This window comes from Aythya marila (assembly GCF_965140915.1).
Source record: "Aythya marila genome assembly, chromosome: 2".
Classification (NCBI taxonomy): domain Eukaryota; kingdom Metazoa; phylum Chordata; class Aves; order Anseriformes; family Anatidae; genus Aythya; species Aythya marila.
In genome coordinates, this window is record NC_139043.1 from 22,940,506 (window position 1) to 22,957,759 (window position 17,254).

General features: G+C 38.4%; 1 protein-coding gene across 1 annotated transcript in view; it reads left to right on the forward strand.

Annotated features, from left to right (window-relative positions):
• Nucleotides 1–17,254, forward strand: part of ADAM22 (ADAM metallopeptidase domain 22) — a gene marked incomplete at both ends in the record, with an annotated part of 134,610 nt that overhangs the window by 100,808 nt on the left and 16,548 nt on the right. The window contains 12 exons of the mRNA XM_082753211.1: nt 290–361; nt 868–960; nt 3,064–3,144; nt 3,418–3,468; nt 3,740–3,803; nt 5,459–5,564; nt 6,661–6,777; nt 7,485–7,653; nt 9,056–9,164; nt 10,200–10,290; nt 11,521–11,538; nt 14,399–14,593. Of these exons, the coding sequence (XP_082609337.1) occupies nt 290–361; nt 868–960; nt 3,064–3,144; nt 3,418–3,468; nt 3,740–3,803; nt 5,459–5,564; nt 6,661–6,777; nt 7,485–7,653; nt 9,056–9,164; nt 10,200–10,290; nt 11,521–11,538; nt 14,399–14,593 (1,166 nt within the window). The remainder of the gene's footprint in view (nt 1–289; nt 362–867; nt 961–3,063; nt 3,145–3,417; nt 3,469–3,739; nt 3,804–5,458; nt 5,565–6,660; nt 6,778–7,484; nt 7,654–9,055; nt 9,165–10,199; nt 10,291–11,520; nt 11,539–14,398; nt 14,594–17,254) is intronic.

A 17,254-nucleotide genomic window follows, 5' to 3' on the forward strand; every position in this document is an offset into this window, starting at 1 on the left:
CTGTCACACATTTTCTTTCTGACTGTGGCTTCTGCCTAAACTGAATCTGCTGTGAAAATGTCACTCCATTGCAGAATACTCCATGTAACTGCACAACTGCTGAGTTAGGTGTTGTTTGGTCTGCACATTTCATCTGTTTTGTTTATAATCTGCTTCTCCCTGGGTTTGGTACTGTGTTTCAATCAAGCCATTTGTAGTTCTAGCCATATAAAACATGTTGTATGGAAAAAGTGTGACACTGATTTCCTTAGGAGAGACAAGCCCTTTGATTTCTGATTTTGTCCTGCAGCTTCTGGATCCTCCAGAATGTGGCAATGGCTTTGTGGAAGATGGAGAAGAGTGTGACTGTGGGTCGATATCGGTAAGTGCATTGTGCTTAAAATTAGCTACAAGATTCTCCAGGAGATACCCGTGACTGCTCTTAATGTTAAGTGGAGGAAGACAGGCAATACTAAGGTTCTGGAGCAAAGGATTCATAATTTCTCACCTTTTCCAACATGATTAGCACTTTTATATTTTATCACCACATCGATTTTAAAGAATAATAGAAATAGCTACCTATGCAAAATCAGGCCTTAAAAATTATAAAGTGTATTACTTGATGGAAACATGTCTCTGGTCAGTGTTCAAATGTCAGTATTTAATGACTGATGTTGTGAAATTAGGAAAATGATTTATTGTATTGCACAGCAAACAGCTGTGCAGCATCTTCATGCCCCACAGTACATGCTTTCCTCTGCCTCCAGGTGCCCAGAAGCCTGGTTAAAAATCTGTTTGGGTAGCACACTAAGATAAGATGGAATACGAGAGGTGTGGGGCTTATCTGCTTTTCTCGTGTATTCTGCTACAAGTGTCTGTGTTCCTCAGGAGTGTGCCAGTGAAGGAGGAGAGTGCTGCAACACGTGCACCCTGACGGCAGGCTCCCAGTGCAGCAATGGGCTTTGCTGTCGGAAGTGTCGGGTAAGAGCAGCCTCCAGGCAGCAGCACAGCCAGCTGACTGCAGGCATCACAGCATGTGTGGTTTTTATCTCAGACGCTGTATTTCCTTTTCTGAAAGCTTGCCTTTTAAAACTGTCTGAAAACTGTTTTGTTCTGGGGCAGTTCTCTGCCTTTTAGATTTGGCTTTTTGCAGTAGGGACTCTGGTCAAACAGAGGAGAATCTAAACCTTCCAGTTTCAGATCTGAGGAAGTCCTGTGACATTTCATTAGACATCTTTGTTCAAACATGTTTTGTCTTTATGTCACTCCCATAATGCATGATGCATTGCTCTGGATTTGTCCCTGTGAGGCTGAATGGGAAAATCATACCACAAAGAGCCTGAGAAAAGGATGTGGTTAAAAAAAAAAAAAAAAGAAAGAAGGAAAGAAATAAAAAAAGATAATCTACCAGAAGCATTCAGAAATATTCATCTAAAAGACACCTGACTTCAATTTCAGTTAGGTCTGCCTGCGTCTCCTTATGTTTGCACTGACTGAAATCCCACCAGATAAAGGGAATCAAGCCCTGTGTAAACCATAGGATATTCTTCCTGATACATCAATAAACAGTAAAACAGATTTAGCCAGATCTTAGCTGTGAGGGAGCACAGCTTAATATGGCTTCAAATAATTGTTGATGCTCATTTAATAATAATGTTAATTATTATTAATGGTGTTAGCATGGTGATGGTGTACTATGTGTGATATTTTTATCTCATCATTTGAGGGTTTCATTTCCTTGGGAGGAACATTAATAATAACTGCAGGCCACATTCTTGACTGTGCTCATCTGAATGTTAAAAAAAGAAAAAGCACAGATAATGCTGGAACCGATCACAGTTGCCTAAGCGCATTCCTTTTTTTAATGTAACAAAAAAAAATAGCAGATTGCCAGTGTGGGTGAATTTTGTTCAAGTATTTGTCACATGGGCATCATACTAAAGACTCTTGGAAAAAAAAAATATATTTTTTTCCTTTGCAAATGAGACAAGGGCTTGTCTATGTACAGAATGGTGAAGGTGAGCAAATGAGGAGAAGGGCAGATTTTTGTAAAACACATGTCCCTAGGAGATATTAAGCAGGACAGCTCAAAAGCCCTTATACTAGCAGTTCCCATACTCGACATTATCTTCTCCCTGCTGTACCCTGCCTGAAAACAAGAGTGAAAAGGGCTTGCATGCAAACCTTGGTGAGTCCACATCCCAGCATCTTGTAGCATCTCTGACATTATTGCCTGCATTTTTCCAGACAGGTAGGGAGAAGATAAGCTGAAGGTTGAGAAAGTACCAGGGTCTTGCTCTTCCACTGACATGTACTTGCTCACACCAGCTGCAGAGATAGCACTTGTCCCAAACAACGCCCCAGTGCATGCAGATGCAGCAAAAAGTTGCACAACTGCAGAATGATCTGGGTAGCACAGGCTTAAGAAACCTTCCAGGGAAAGTAAGGGCTCTGTAGTATGCCCATGACCATAGCAGCTGCCCTTAGTGGGATGTCTTCCTGCTTTTATAGGTCTTGAGGCTTTACAGTGGCAGTCTTTAACCAGATTGTGAACACATACATGCTCATTGGTACATTTTTCATTGTTAAATATCTGGTGACTTAGAAGCTGGTGTCAAGTCACATGGAATTCAATGGAATGAATAGTTTGTCCTATAACAGGAATGGGGCTTTGTAATAATCACAAGGATTATACGAATAGCTTTATAGTGTTCTTGATCCCTAGATCTTAAGTGAATTCATAAAGAAGGTCAAGATAACTCTGTTTAACAAGTGAAAGAATCACAAAAAGGTGGAATGGCCCGGTCAGAATAATGCCGAAAGCCACTGCAGTGTCAGTGTGATATGTCCCAGGGTCATGGGCCCCAGGACAACACTCATCCTGCTTGTCCCTGAGCTTGATGCACCAGCAAACAGCCTATGGCCTGAGTGGTGCAACATCCCAAATGAGGAAAGGAAAATCTTCCCAATTCAGTCAGCACCTGAAAATTTCCTATTTTTTTATTTTAGTTAAGTCACAAAGAAAGTATTGCATTTAAGGCAATGGAGAAACCAAGACAATGACTTTCTGTCCTTTTTTTCCAGTTTGAACCTAAAGGAGTTTTGTGCCGAGAAGCAGTGAATGACTGTGATATTGCAGAGAACTGCACAGGAAACTCCAGTCAGGTGATTTTTATATCTTATATCATAGAGATGAAAAAAAAACACACAAACCAAACCTAATCAACCAACCAACTACACAAACAAAAACAACCTGGTAGTCTTTCAGTCACTATGAATGTTACTGTTTTGTATAGTAAGGTATATAAAAAATGTATTAAATCTGGTGTAAGCCCAGAAGAAAACATGAAAATGAAATAATTTTCCATATGCCATTTGTTGTACACTTCATTTCCAAGCTTGTCTGAATGATCTATTAGTTATTTTCTCTTTCAATAGTGTTCTCCCAATATTCATAAAATGGATGGATATTCATGTGATAACAAGCAGGTAAATACAATTTCAATTTCTTTTACATTCTTACTGCTTTTATGGATTACTTTTTATAGAATATGGCTTGAGATCTTTGTAAGTCACTTGAGACAGTGCTATCAATTTTCCTGAACTTGAGGTGCTGGTCAAATTTTGGAGCTAAGCATTTAAATGAATAGAAAGTAGAGTCATGCATTAGCTGCCTCACTAGAAAAGGTGGCAAGTTAAACATCCTTTTTTGAAAAGCAGCTTATTTGAAGTTTATTCTGTATCTTTTCTTTCTTTTTAGGGCATTTGTTTTGGGGGAAGATGTAAAACCAGAGACCGTCAGTGTAAATATATCTGGGGTGAAAGTGAGTAAATATTAATATTTCTAAGTTGGTTGTTCATACTGCTTGAAAAATTATCTTAAATAAGAAAAATTATGGGAAGAGGCCTATTCAGAATTATTAAAACCATCCAGGACTGTATGTTATGAAAAATATTGGCTGTGAACCAGAATTATGCTCTATTTTGAATTTTGTCCTTGAGGATTTTTTTTGTTTGTTTGTTTTGTTTTGTTTTGTTTTGAGTAATCATTTGTTTGTTTCTTGCATGACTGATTGTAGGTGTTTTAGTACTGAGTACATCACCTAGTTCACTAGATAGCAAGTCCATTGCTACTTTTTTTTTGACATAAGCTATTCATTAGCCAGACCTGCAGCCTATTTTGGAATGTAAGGAAGATCAAAGAAATTGTACTGGATGCTCAATAAAGATAGGTCTCAGTCCAGCACATAGGCTGCATATCCCTGTTCAAAGACAAGGCTTTCTGGAATGATGCTTGTTGGGTGCTGAAAATATTTTTATGGGGCACAATATGTACTTTGCCATCATTCAGCAAAAACTGGAATTTCAAAAGAACTTGCATATGTATGAGAACCATGCTCACCAGTAGGTAAAAGTGAGTGATTCTTTTGGTCTGGATGATAAATTAAATCATCTTATCAAGCACATGATATCTGTAGTTATTTTTCTAGTCTGCAGTTACTTTCTACTGCTTTATGTTTGACTGGCAATGTTCTAGCTATAGGAGAGCTTGAATCATTTTCCAAGACTGGAAAATATGAATTAAGTTGCATTGCAGTACAAAAAGATGTCATTTATGTCTTTAGCTGTGTTGAAAGTGTGCAGGAATTTCTGTATGGTCCTATGAAATACCACTATTGGATACCAGATGTGTTACACAGTTATATAAATAGTGTGCAGACTACAACAGTTTTGGTGACATGTTTACACAGGACCTTTGGTAGATGAAAAGCATGTTGAATGAATTCTTTATGTTGGGAAATCATAGGAATGCAGCCAACACTTAAGATAAGTTCCTCATGCAAGTCACAGAAAGATGGGAGTTCAAATTTAGTTTGGAGTCTGACTCAAACAGATCATTGCCTTTTGAAAGCTTATCCAGATCAGCAGGATTACTTGAATGGTAACACCTGGAGGTCTCGTGTGAGCAATTCACCTGGCACCTCCTGTAAGGATATGAGGTTATGTGGGCTTCACGGTTAATGGGATGCTTCCAGAGCATGCTTTGATGCTGATTAGCTTTGATTAAAAGAGAAACATAACTCCCTCTATGCCCCTGTCCTCTGTCTTTTTCTTCTCTTTTCCAGCTCTCTCTAGTGTTGATTAACTTACTGGTATTATTCTGAAGTAGTATGCTTAACTCCTCATTAACAACCACCTAGGAAGCCTATACTCATATTTATTGATTTATTTCAGCAGCTTTGGGGCATTTTGGACCAATGAACCTGATCAATATGAACAAAATCTTAAAACAATCCTGTGTGCCAGCATAAAACTTTTCATTGATATTACTGTGCAGAGTTTCACTGCCCACCTGCAGACCATGATACTGCAGCTGACAGATTGGGAAGTTTTCCCCCTTTTTTGTGCATCCCCATTTCCCAGGACTTCACTTTTCAAAGTCTTCACCATCTTAGAAGAGATTTGTTTCTATTTTTAGAAGTGACAGCTGCTGACAGGTACTGCTACGAGAAGCTGAATATTGAAGGGACTGAGAAAGGAAACTGTGGGAGAGACAAGGACTCTTGGATACAGTGCAATAAACAGTAAGTTGATCCATTTAGGAAACAGCTGGTGGGGGATTTTTATCCCTGCTACAGTTCTTTAGATGTCACGAAGAGGTTCAAAAAGCCTCTGTACTGAACAGACTTTTCCTGACCTGAGGTCATCTTCTGCAAACCATAGTGCAGGAAAGTCTTGAGGGAGTGGAATGCCAAAATGAGTTGATATCAAGCAAGAGAGCACCATCTGAGCTTTGGGAACACTTGGACCAAAAGTGGTCCTTGTACTCTTGGTGGTTCTAGCATGGCAAAAGGGAGCAGAGAGATTATTCAGTGTGCCTTAGAGGTAGCCTGTTGTTTCACATCCCAGAACATTGTGTGCTTTTTCTGCTGTGCCTTTGCATAGCTGAATTTTGTTCAGTTTTCATTGTATTGTAGCCCTCCACATCTTTTCTTTCAAGTTGCTGCCTAAGCTGGTATTTCACATTCTGTATTTATGCAGCTGATTATTTCTGCCCACTTTAAACTTTTCTCCAGGCCTCACCAAACTGCATCCTGTTTTTTTCAGTAGTTTATTTTGTCAATGCTGTATAAATTCTAATCCTGCCTACATGTGAACTAATGGCCTTTTCCAGCTCTCTGTACAGATTTGAGAACCTTAATTTTGTTCCATTACAACTCATTGACTAAAACACATCGTAACATGGGAAAGACCTGAGCCTTCTATTTTGACAACGCACCAGGCTCTGCACACAAGTTGTGAAGTCCCTTCAGCGTCTGTCTCTAGTTCCCTTACATATGTCATATGTTTGTCTAAAAACAGCAGGTACCACTTCTCTGTGGGGCAGTTACTGTATCTTTATAGGATATTAAATCAGTTTGACGTGATTTGTTCTTGACAGTTCCCCATTTGCAGAGCGTTTTTGATAATGCATCGTAAAAAGCCTCCTCCCCCAGTATAAGCGCTGAGGAGAATAATTTTTGTGGGAAACAGAACATTATTTATGGGAGTTACTGTCAGTGAGAGAAAAGCAAGAAATAGCAAACATGTTACAAAGCAAGTGAACAAAAGCACATTTTTTGATCATGCATTTTAATTTAATTTTTTTTTGGTGAGCGTCTGTTTATTCTCTCAATACAGGGATGTGCTTTGTGGATACCTTCTGTGCTCAAATATATCTAGCGTGCCCAGGCTTGGAGAACTTGATGGTGAAATCACATCGTCTGTCTTGCAGTTTGGAAAAGTCTACAATTGCAGGTAATTGGAAATCCTGAAAATAGAACAATTAATATCCATCTTGCATGGAAAAGCAACTTTCTCATTCCTAAGTAGAGAACAAATGTTTTGATTAAAAAAAAAAAAAAAAAAAAAAGTCCCATTAATCATTATTCCAGCTCAAGCTTTGGTAAACTTCAGGAACTTGACTGTGTGTGGGGAGCTCAGCTGTTTTGCAGACCCCTCTGTATGGTAGTCAGTTTTGCCTGTAGAGACATAATTCTCTTCTCTGGCCTCTTCATACTACGTTCTTTAATGTTTGTAGGGTACTAAATGTACTGAAAACACTTAGACATGTGCTGCATTACCAAAACTAACTGGCAGCTTAATACGTTGCCATATGTTAACTGAATCCCAATTATAGACCTGGTGTGTTCTCATAGCTTCTCACAGCTGTAAGATGAAGCAAAGTCCTACACATATAAAATCAATGTTTTATACAACACAAACTCTTATACAAGAAAAATGGTCTTTGTGTTCACCATTATATTTGTTTGATGTAGATATACTCCATTGTAGTTTGTTTTACGTTAAGGCTGGTGAGATGAATAAGCCAGTGCTTACTCTTCCCTGGTCCTGGGCATTATATAAAGGAGACAGAAATGAAGGTAGCAGCCCAGAGCCCAGTTTCTCAAGCAGTCCTGTCTGGTAACAGCACAAGTCTCTGGGGTGTTCTTCTTGTCTTGAAGTGGTGGCCATGTGAAGCTTGATGAGGAGACGGACCTGGGCTACGTGGAGAACGGGACACCGTGCGGGCCGAACATGGTGTGCCTCGAGCATCGCTGCCTCCCCACTGAGTCCTTCAACTTCAGCACCTGCCCAGGCACCACAGACAACCAAATTTGCTCAGGACATGGTGTATGTTCTCATACCCTTTATTCCTTCTATCCATTCTTGAGGAGTACCCAATGCTGTGTAGTAGACTAGCTAGGCCTCGTGGGAAGCCAGCAGCATGACTCTACTAGTCTTAATACTGAAGAAACTTTTGAAAAGGCAAGGGGGAGGAGGCATAGAAGTAAACTCAATGTCTTGCAGTCCAGGCATCCTAAACAATGAGTCACATGCATTAATTTTATAAAAATCTTACCAACCATTGCTTTTGCCATTGCTTTAGCTAACTTAATAATATTTCCTTGTGCAACATTCTGGAGCATATAAAGATTTTATTGCCCATTTCTGAGGAACCTGGGGCTTTGTTCTTAAAAATCCTGTTTTAAATTCCCTTCTTGAATTAAATTCCCTGGAGAAAAGGAGGCTCAGGGGCGACCTTATTGCTCTCTACAGATACCTTAAAGGAGGCTGTAGTGAGGTGGGGGTTGGCCTGTTCTCCCACGTGCCTGGTGACAGGACGAGGGGGAATGGGCTAAAGTTGCGCCAGGGGAGTTTTAGGTTAGATGTTAGGAAGAACTTCTTTACCGAAAGGGTTGTTGGACACTGGAACAGGCTGCCCAGGGAAGTGGTGGAGTCACCATCCCTGGAAGTCTTTAAAAGATGTTTAGATGTAGAGCTTAGGGATATGGTTTAGTGGGGATTGTTAGTGTTAGGTAGAGGTTGTACTCGATGATCTTGAGGTCTCTTCCAACCTAGAAATTCTGTGATTCTGTGATTCTTATTGTGTCAACAGCCAGGAAAGTTCACAAAGTCATTGGATTTTGTTGTCTGAGGGTTACTTCCCTTCAGAGAAGAAAACAGCGAGCTGGCACCTTGCTAGCAGGGCAGCTCTTCTGCTCAGTGCAGAACCTACGGCTTTATTGTGGCCCTGGCAAGTCCCTTTGTGTCTCACATAGTTTGAAACAGTGTCCAGGTCCCCATAGCTGAGCTGAGGTCAAAGGAGTCCTTCTCTCATAACATCTTTTGTCTTCTGCGCTGCATGAAAACTCCCTTTATTATCTGAAATTAACCACTTCATCATATTAAAAAAAAAAAAAAGTTGATGATCAGTCTCCCAAAGGAATTATAAATGGCTCTACTAATTCTATATTACGTTAAGCAACATATTAATGTACTTAATGTATTCCATCATGTGATACACTTCATAATAGGTTACAATATATTACATATATTTATATATAACATATAATGATACATTTAATATATTTATATCTAATATGTAATTTAAAAATTGCTATATATTAAAAATATTTTGCAGAAATTTGCAGGTAGTTAAAGTCAGTGCTGTTTCACTGTACATATACTGTAGTTTAATTATGGGAATAGGTGAATTTTATTATTTTATTCTGAGCTACACTTTTGGCTACAGGTTTGTAGCAATGAAATAAAATGTGTTTGTGACCGATTCTGGGGAGGAGATGACTGCAGTTCTCGCATCAAGGATGATATGTTTTTTGATAAAGATGCCATCAACAAAGGTATGAAGTTAAATTTTTACCAATAATTGGAAAAGCTTGAATTTGAGGAAGGTTCATTAAGCAAAAACTAAATCTTCCACTCTTCCAGCTAGCATGCAACATGATGCACTGTGAGAAGCCTTATTCCCTTCCTTCCTGGCTCAGCAGATGCACTCTGTGTCTGTGAATGAGGTCTCAGGCATGTGAGCAGTGCCACTGATGAGCACTTGGTACATACAGCTCTCAGGACTGGCACCAGTGCATCTCGTTGTACCTTGCTTGCATTTGAGTGGCCTTATTAAGTGTTATTGATAAACTAGGATAAGTAAGAATTTACTAGTTCTCGTATCTAGGTGAAGTTACTAACATGTTTAATTTTTATTTGTGGAGTCATTTTTTATTGCATAGATACTATATAGAATGTTAACATACAAAATTTAGTCTTTTTAGTCTTTAGTCTCTACTTTAGTCTTTTACATTTTCTTGAGTGAAAGTTTTTGTTCCTCTCCAGGCTTGCATACAAGAGGAAGATGTATTGCGAAAAAAAGAAGGTGTAAATTTTTTCTATAGTCATTATAAATCCCTTTTTGGGGCAGTTTTACCATCTTCCAGAATATCAGTTTTGGTCTTTTTTTAGGTTATTCAGCCATAGAAAATTTTTAAATAAAAACAGAAAGTCCTTTTTATTCCAATATAAGCATGCATTTACCAGAGAGGTTATATGGTTGTAAGCTACAGCAGTTTTATATTGATAACTTTATATTGGTATACATGGCACAACTTTCCCAAGTAACACGTGTTCTGTTATGGGAAACAGACACAGAGGTCAAAACTGGGTATGTCAAAACTGGATATACAGATGATCTTTTTATGTCCATTCTATACTTCACAAGTGTATCACTGTTTACAATTAGCCTTCACAATCAGGCAGGCTTACAATCAGCCTGCCTTGGACAAGTTGTCCAAGCAGGTTTTTTGAAAGACAGAACATTTACTGTTTTTTGTATATATTTCTTCTAAAACCCTATATATTTTTCCCCTTTCTTGTGTTTCCAGGTGTTGTTAGCACAAATATAATAATTGGGGCTATTGCTGGTACCATTTTAGTGTTGGCTCTCGTTTTAGGAATAACTGCTTGGGGTTACAAGTAAGTAATTTTTTTTTAATGCAGTTAAAATATGTTTATTTCATCTGATAGCTGGTTACTTTATGAAAGCAACAATTGAAACATATCCTAAAAAATCAAAATGTGATTTTATTTGTACAGTGACCCTTTTATAATATTCAAAAGTGTTGCAAAGGCTAATTTCTCAAATATTTCTTACATGTATATGTGGATTTGCTTTTGGAGGGCTTGATCCAGGTTTGAAATATATTTAGCTATTTCTTTTATTTCTTTTTGTAGGTGTTTAGATTATGATTTTATTGTATCTGACAAAGGAAATGCAAGAGTACAGTCTGATTCAATCACAAATCTTTTGTACTGACAATGTAAATTTAGAAATATTAGCCTTCAATCAGTAAAATATTTAACCATAGGTTTCCTTAAGCAGATATTTGTATTTAGTCAGCTTAATCCTAAATTAATTCAAGCATGTTTTTTGGTGAAAGAGAGAGACCTGTAATTTGAAAAAAAGGTTTAAGTTCTTGCCTGGCACAGAGCTGTAAGTGTTCTGCTCACTGAAGGTCAAAATGGATTATTTTAATCCGATTGCTCTTTTCCAGTTTTTCTCATTTTGTGAATTTCATCTAAACCCAGAAGGTTTTAATTTTTTTGCATATATTTAAAAAAAAAGATTTTAGGTACTTTGTTACCTGTGTAGGGTGAGCATGGCTGTCAAAATCATTCAGTCGGTTTCTTGGGGCATGTTCAGCTGTGGGCAGTGCTCTAGCCAGTACATAGTCCCCAGGGTTTGGCATTGCTCAACTTCTGGCAGTATCCGAAAATCTGGGCTTATATTTTGAGTACAGCTCTGGAAGTTAAGGGCTAGTTTGGGAATCAAATCTAGCCAGAGGGATTAGTTTTTGGAGGTAGAGGGCAAAAGTGAACTTTTCGTTAGCAACATCACAATAAATAGACTTAAACTCATCATGAACTGCACCTCCAACTGAGCACTGATTTCAGCCATCAACGTAAATGTGTTTTCCTCATTTATTCTGCTTTAGTGCTTTATGAATGTTTATTTCAAAACGGTTTTTGTAGAAAAAAATATTGAGAAAAAAAAAGTTAATAAAAAAAGTTAATACACGTAGGTATATATATATACATGTATATATTTTCCTTTTATTTATTTATTTATTTTTTTTGGTCTTAACCATGTATACCTGCATACTGATAATTTAATTGTATTTCTTTCTCTTCTCTTTTTATGGAAAGAAACTACAGAAGGCAGAGGTATGTGATAAAAGTAACAGAATGTATCTCTGGAAAACTGAAAATAGCCTTTCTTCTCTCTTGCTCATTTACATGTTATAAAGAAAATATAGTGGTGAAGAATTATCATATTTTAAAGAATACCTGCTTGAATATAAACAAATATATTTATTCTATACACATTGCTTGAAATCCTATTGTCATTGGACTCATTAGAAAAAATAATAATTACTTCCTAGATAGGATGTTTTATTTAGGAAAACAGGAGAATATTTCCAGGAAGAGGCTGAAAATTGGCTATTAGAGATGAAAATATCTTTGGGAGGCTGAGAATTGAATAATTAATATTCACATGATGTTCAGGAGCCTTCTGAGAAAAATTCATTTCTGAAGCTTCTTTGCAGTTAAAAATACAAAGCAATTAAATTGGTGTGTCAATAGAAAGCCCATTCCTCCCAGATGCCCTGCTGGGAGCATTTGTAGCCAAATTATGGTACCATCTTCAGCAGAAGCCTGAGCTTTCACACTTTTGAGCTGGTGGCCAAAACCCAAACAGTTCTTAGTGATTTGGGTTCAGTTCCTGCAAGACCGCCATCATCTACCTGGCAGACTGATGGGAAGGAGGTGTCTCCTTCTTCTCCCAGCCTCTTGCAGATAAGACAACTTCTCAAATTCTCCTGTTTTCTGCCTGCAGCCTCAATCCAAGCTGCCGCTTTGTGTGTTGCTGTTACCTGTGGCGCTTGTTCTCCATTTCCTCTGCCCATGTCGTGCTTTCTCTGCCAGGCTCAAAATACTCATGAAAAGCAGAAAAGCTCTGCCAAGTGCTGGTTAATTTGTCAATGTTGTGCACAGCAAGGTCAGATAGGTGACAAGAACAGTAGCTGGAAGAAGACAAAGCTCTTGAAGTTGAGCATTATGGAGAGTTTGGTGGGTAGGAAATTTCACCTGGCACAGGGAAGGCAGAATTTGGGGTATAGGTGGTGCTCAATGGTGGATGTTGGCTCTACAAAATCAGGCTAACATGTCCATTGAGTCAGTATACTGGGTTCCTCAGTGCTGGCAGAAGACAGAGTAGCCAGAACCTCAAAATACAAAGAGAGACCACCCCATACACAATAGTGTTGGAGTATGAGAGAATCTAATGTTTTTCAAATTCCCTCATCTCCATAAATTAATATATGTGAGGATGTAGTCAGTCTGCAGCTGCATCAATGAGTATGGACAGAGCAGAAACCAGCATCAACTGAGACATTTGAAGATGATGGAGGGCTGGAGATCTTTAGTAACTAAGTCTCCCTCATGCAGAAGATGAAATTCTATAGGCTGACTTCTAAATAGAATAATGTTGGATATATACAAGCAGTACTTCGTAAGCAGAAAAACCAAACATCCACCACAGTGTCCCCTCCACCCCACCCCCCCCCCCCCCCCCCCCCCGCTTTTTTTTAAAATTGCTTGTGATTAGTCCTTAAATAAAGATGGAAATAAGCCATGGAGATATTTTTAAACATTACATAAGGAATGACATTTGGTACTACCAACTGACTGAAACATGTAAACTGAAAATCATAAAAAGAGTAAATGAGCAAGGATTCTGTCAACTGGTATAATGTGGCTTAGAAGGCATGACTGTATGGGAGAAGTAATTTCTAACTGAGCAGCAAGAGTCCAGTTTGCTAGAGAAGCCCTGAGGAGCAGAGTTGCACGAATTGAATTGATTCTGAAAATACCGATGTAGTGGCTGATGAACGGGGACTGAGACTTGAGAACTGAGGAAATAGTGTGGTGGTACTGTGCTACACTGATTTGTGTGTCATGTAATTATACATTTAAAATACTTCAGGAGCATTAGAAATTCAAATACGGAATGGAGACAGCCCAGTCCTGCTCTGCAGTTGGGCATAATCCGAATGTGAATCAATCTTCTGATAAATATGCATGTTAATAGGGGAAAACTGAAGCCAAAAGGCCTTGGACAGTGCAGGGCTGAATGGATAATTAAACAGCTAGCATTATGGTATAGCCAACTTTCAAATGAGCTATTTGTATTAGGGAGAGTTTTTGGCTTGGGGGAACTGTAACTGGGATATTTGTGCTGGAGATTTTCTGCTGGCGATGAATTTACCACATGAACAAAAATGGTATAACTTAATTAGGACTTCCTAGCTTTATGCACCAAAACCATGTTTCTAGTACTAGAAAAGGATGAACTATTCTCAGATATGTGTGGCATTATTTTTATGTGTCTTGGCAGACAGAGTCTAGTGTGGTGACAAGGATTAACAGCTGAGAGGCTCTGACACTGGCACTGGTACTAGTTCCCTTCACAAGAGAACAGTTAATAAATAAACTGGAGGTTTTTCTCCTCCAGAAGTTTAAACAACTCAACAGGTTGTTCTATGTGAATTCAGTAACAATCACGAAAATTGAACAGAAGGCACAGAAGCATTAATCATCCAGAGGAAAAAAGCATTCACTTTTCCTCAACTCCTTTTTGATGCAGGCATGCACTCAGCACAGACTGCAGTGCTCATACTGCACCAAGCAATGCTTTCACAACCTGCATAGTAAGCCACTTGAAAGGGCTGAACTTAGTTATCAAGAACCACCAATTATTCACTTTAAAAACAGTGATCAGAATTTATCAGTGAAATAATCCTTGTTTTCCCCATCAAACCCACATAACCCTCTTTCCTGAGCTAAGAGGGGAGTTTTCTCTTGGGTGGTTGAATTACTTACTAATAGGTTTTTTGTGTGCTCAACAGGTTTCCTCAAGGATCATCATCCTTGCCTCTTTCTTTAAGACTAAAATTTGTTCATGTTTGTGTGCATGCTCCTGCCTGTCATGTTTTCTGACTCTACGCTGTTTGTTATACTTCAGACAAATACCCCAGGGAGATTATGTAAAAAAGCCTGGAGAGGCCGACTCTTTTTATAGCGACATGCCTCCTGGAGTCAGCACAAACTCTGCATCTAGTTCTAAGAAGAGGTCTGCTTTTCTGTCGCATTTTCAGATTTCTACCTGTTCCATCACCCATTATTCCATTAGTCAGAACATTTCATTGTTTTGCAGCAGGTTTGATCCTTTCTTCTTTCTTTGTGGAATGTTACAATTAGCATCCTTTGTTCTTTGATTACTGATTTTTCTCATATGCCCCAAGCTAGTAATTTATACAACCAGGCCACAATAAATATGTTTTCCATTGTAAGCCAAATTTGGTGTAATCCAGTTTTCATCATTTTCCTGCTTGAGAATTGCTTTCAAGTAGTTTGTATGATAACTGCTTGCTCAAAAAAAACAAAAAACAAACAAACAAAAAAATAAAAACAAAAACAAAAAAACAAAAACAAAAACTATCATAGTCATGTAATCAAAGACAAGGAACACAATCTTGCTTCAATAATAATTATAAATATAAACTGTTTAATATAAATATTTTTATATCTTTGTCAGTGTCATTAATTCAGTGAGTTGACCTAGAGTTCTGGATAATATTCTTTCTGCCTCACAGTAAAGATGATGGTGCTTGCATTTGATTCCACTTTTTCTTATAAGACTAGTGTCCTAAATGTCACCGAGACATTTATATCTTAGAAAATAATTCTGCAAAGACTTTCTGTAATTTTGTGCTTGCTATCATGAGTAGCCAAGGAAGGCATTAGATTTTGCCCTTGTTCAGAATTCACTTATTCTGCTGTTGCTCCAGTTACTTAAAAAAAAAAAAAAAATCAACGTTTTAAAATGGAAAAATAATTTAAAAGCACTGAAAGGAGTTTGCAATTGCTGAGGTCTTTAGGTCATGATGATCAAAGTCCTGCTGCAATCAGAGATCCTTTAATTACAAAAATCTTCAGCTACCACTTCAAAACAATTTACAAGAAGCTGTAAGTGTTCAGTGGGGGGGGGGGGGGGGGATAAACGCTCCTGAACTGTTTGATTACAAAGCTGCAATTCTCAGTTTTTGTCTCATGGAGCAGTCTATAGCTGTGCAGTTGACAAAACCATTCTCTTTATAGTTGTGATTTTGAAGAAAGTAAAGAGAAATATATCGAAGGGATACATTTGTAGTGCCATTGGGTATACCAGCTTCATCTCATATGCAACTTCATCAAATCTGGTCTAATAAAAAAGCTATTAATAAAAACTGTAGTACTATATAATTAATGATCAACGTCCACATTTTAAATTCAGCTTTTTAGATTTGTGGGTGGATAAGTTATTTGTTTTGGGGAGGAAATATTAATCTTAAATAACACAGTGTTTGTGTTGGAGAATCTTTTCTCATTTGGATAAGATTTTGAAAAAAGTCTTCGGAAAGCAAGTTTTCAATAAGTTGGTGTGAGTGGGTTCATATTCCAGTTAAGAAAAAAGTTTGTTTTTAAATGAATGTCATTTAATGTGTTTCTTATTTTGTTCTGTACCTGTGTTTCTTTCCACACTTCATTTCTTTCATGTGTCTCTGTTTATTGCCTGTTCCAAAAAGCAAATGATTTCTAAGGTCTGTCTGTACTAGAGAGTTTTGTTGTTGCCCACCACCAGCTCAGCTATGTTGTGCCACTGTCAAGTCTGGACAAGTAAGTCTGACAAATGCTTCATTAACATTGTGGTGGAACTGTCATAGTCCTCCCATTTGATGCCCAGGGCACTATTTCCAACCTCTCTAGCTGGTTTTGATTTGCTCTTGGTGCAGATATCAATGGCAGCTCTTGGCAGACATTGAAGTGACTGGGTCATTAGCCACCCGGGCTTCTCCTTGCTGGAAAATGCTATGAAGTGTTAATATTCACAGAGGGTGTTCCAGGGTGTTCTGAGATTAAAACATAACATCATGATAATTTTTGTTATTGTGAAATTGCAAACACCAAAGACAGCATATAGCAAGACACTCGTGAACATAAAAATAGGCTGTAGCAAGGAGAAAATGATTACAAAATCTGTCAATCTGTCAGTTCTCAGACCTTTCATACCTCAAAAAACTTTAAATAAAATTCTGGGCTTACTTCAGTGTGGCTGTGATTAACCAGGTCTTCTGGAAACTGGAGAGCATCTGACAGATGCCTGCCCTGCAAGCAGAGCAGAGTTTGAAAACTGCAGGAGTATTCAGATTGTTACAAAATACAGAAACACATCCTTTAAGCAAAACCTCTTTCTAATAAATAAACTGTCTATTCTGACCAGTTTTCAACTTCCTCTTGTTTTGGAAATAATTGTGGATTTCATGGCAAATGGCTGAGCAGCAGCTACAGTCCAACAGGAGGGAGTCTGCTGCAGAATCCCACTCTCTCCTCTTCCCGTTGGACATTGCCACACACATCTCTGGCTGTTAGAGGGAATACAAGAGGAAGAAAAAACCTTAGTTTGCACCAAGCACCTAGATATAAAGGCATTAAAAGTATAAGCTGCAATGACTAACTGACAGAATACAAAAAAAAAAAAAAAAAAGAAATTAGCAAAAATGAGACAGTTACCCCTCTGCTGGAGCTCCCATCTGTGTCTGAGAGGCTGCTCATCACAGAATCCTGGGACTGGTGGCAGTGGGGAGAGGGAAGCAATCCTGGCTTTCCTGCAGCAGCATGAGGATGGGGTGGGCAGCCTGCAGGCAGGATGCAGTAAAAAATCATAAGCACAGCTAGAGGAGCGTCGTCCAACTAAGAACCGGGGCAGGGCTGGAAATACCTACAGAAATCTGGTATGTGCTCATGTTTGTGCTTTCAGCATCATGAGAAAGTGATGCTG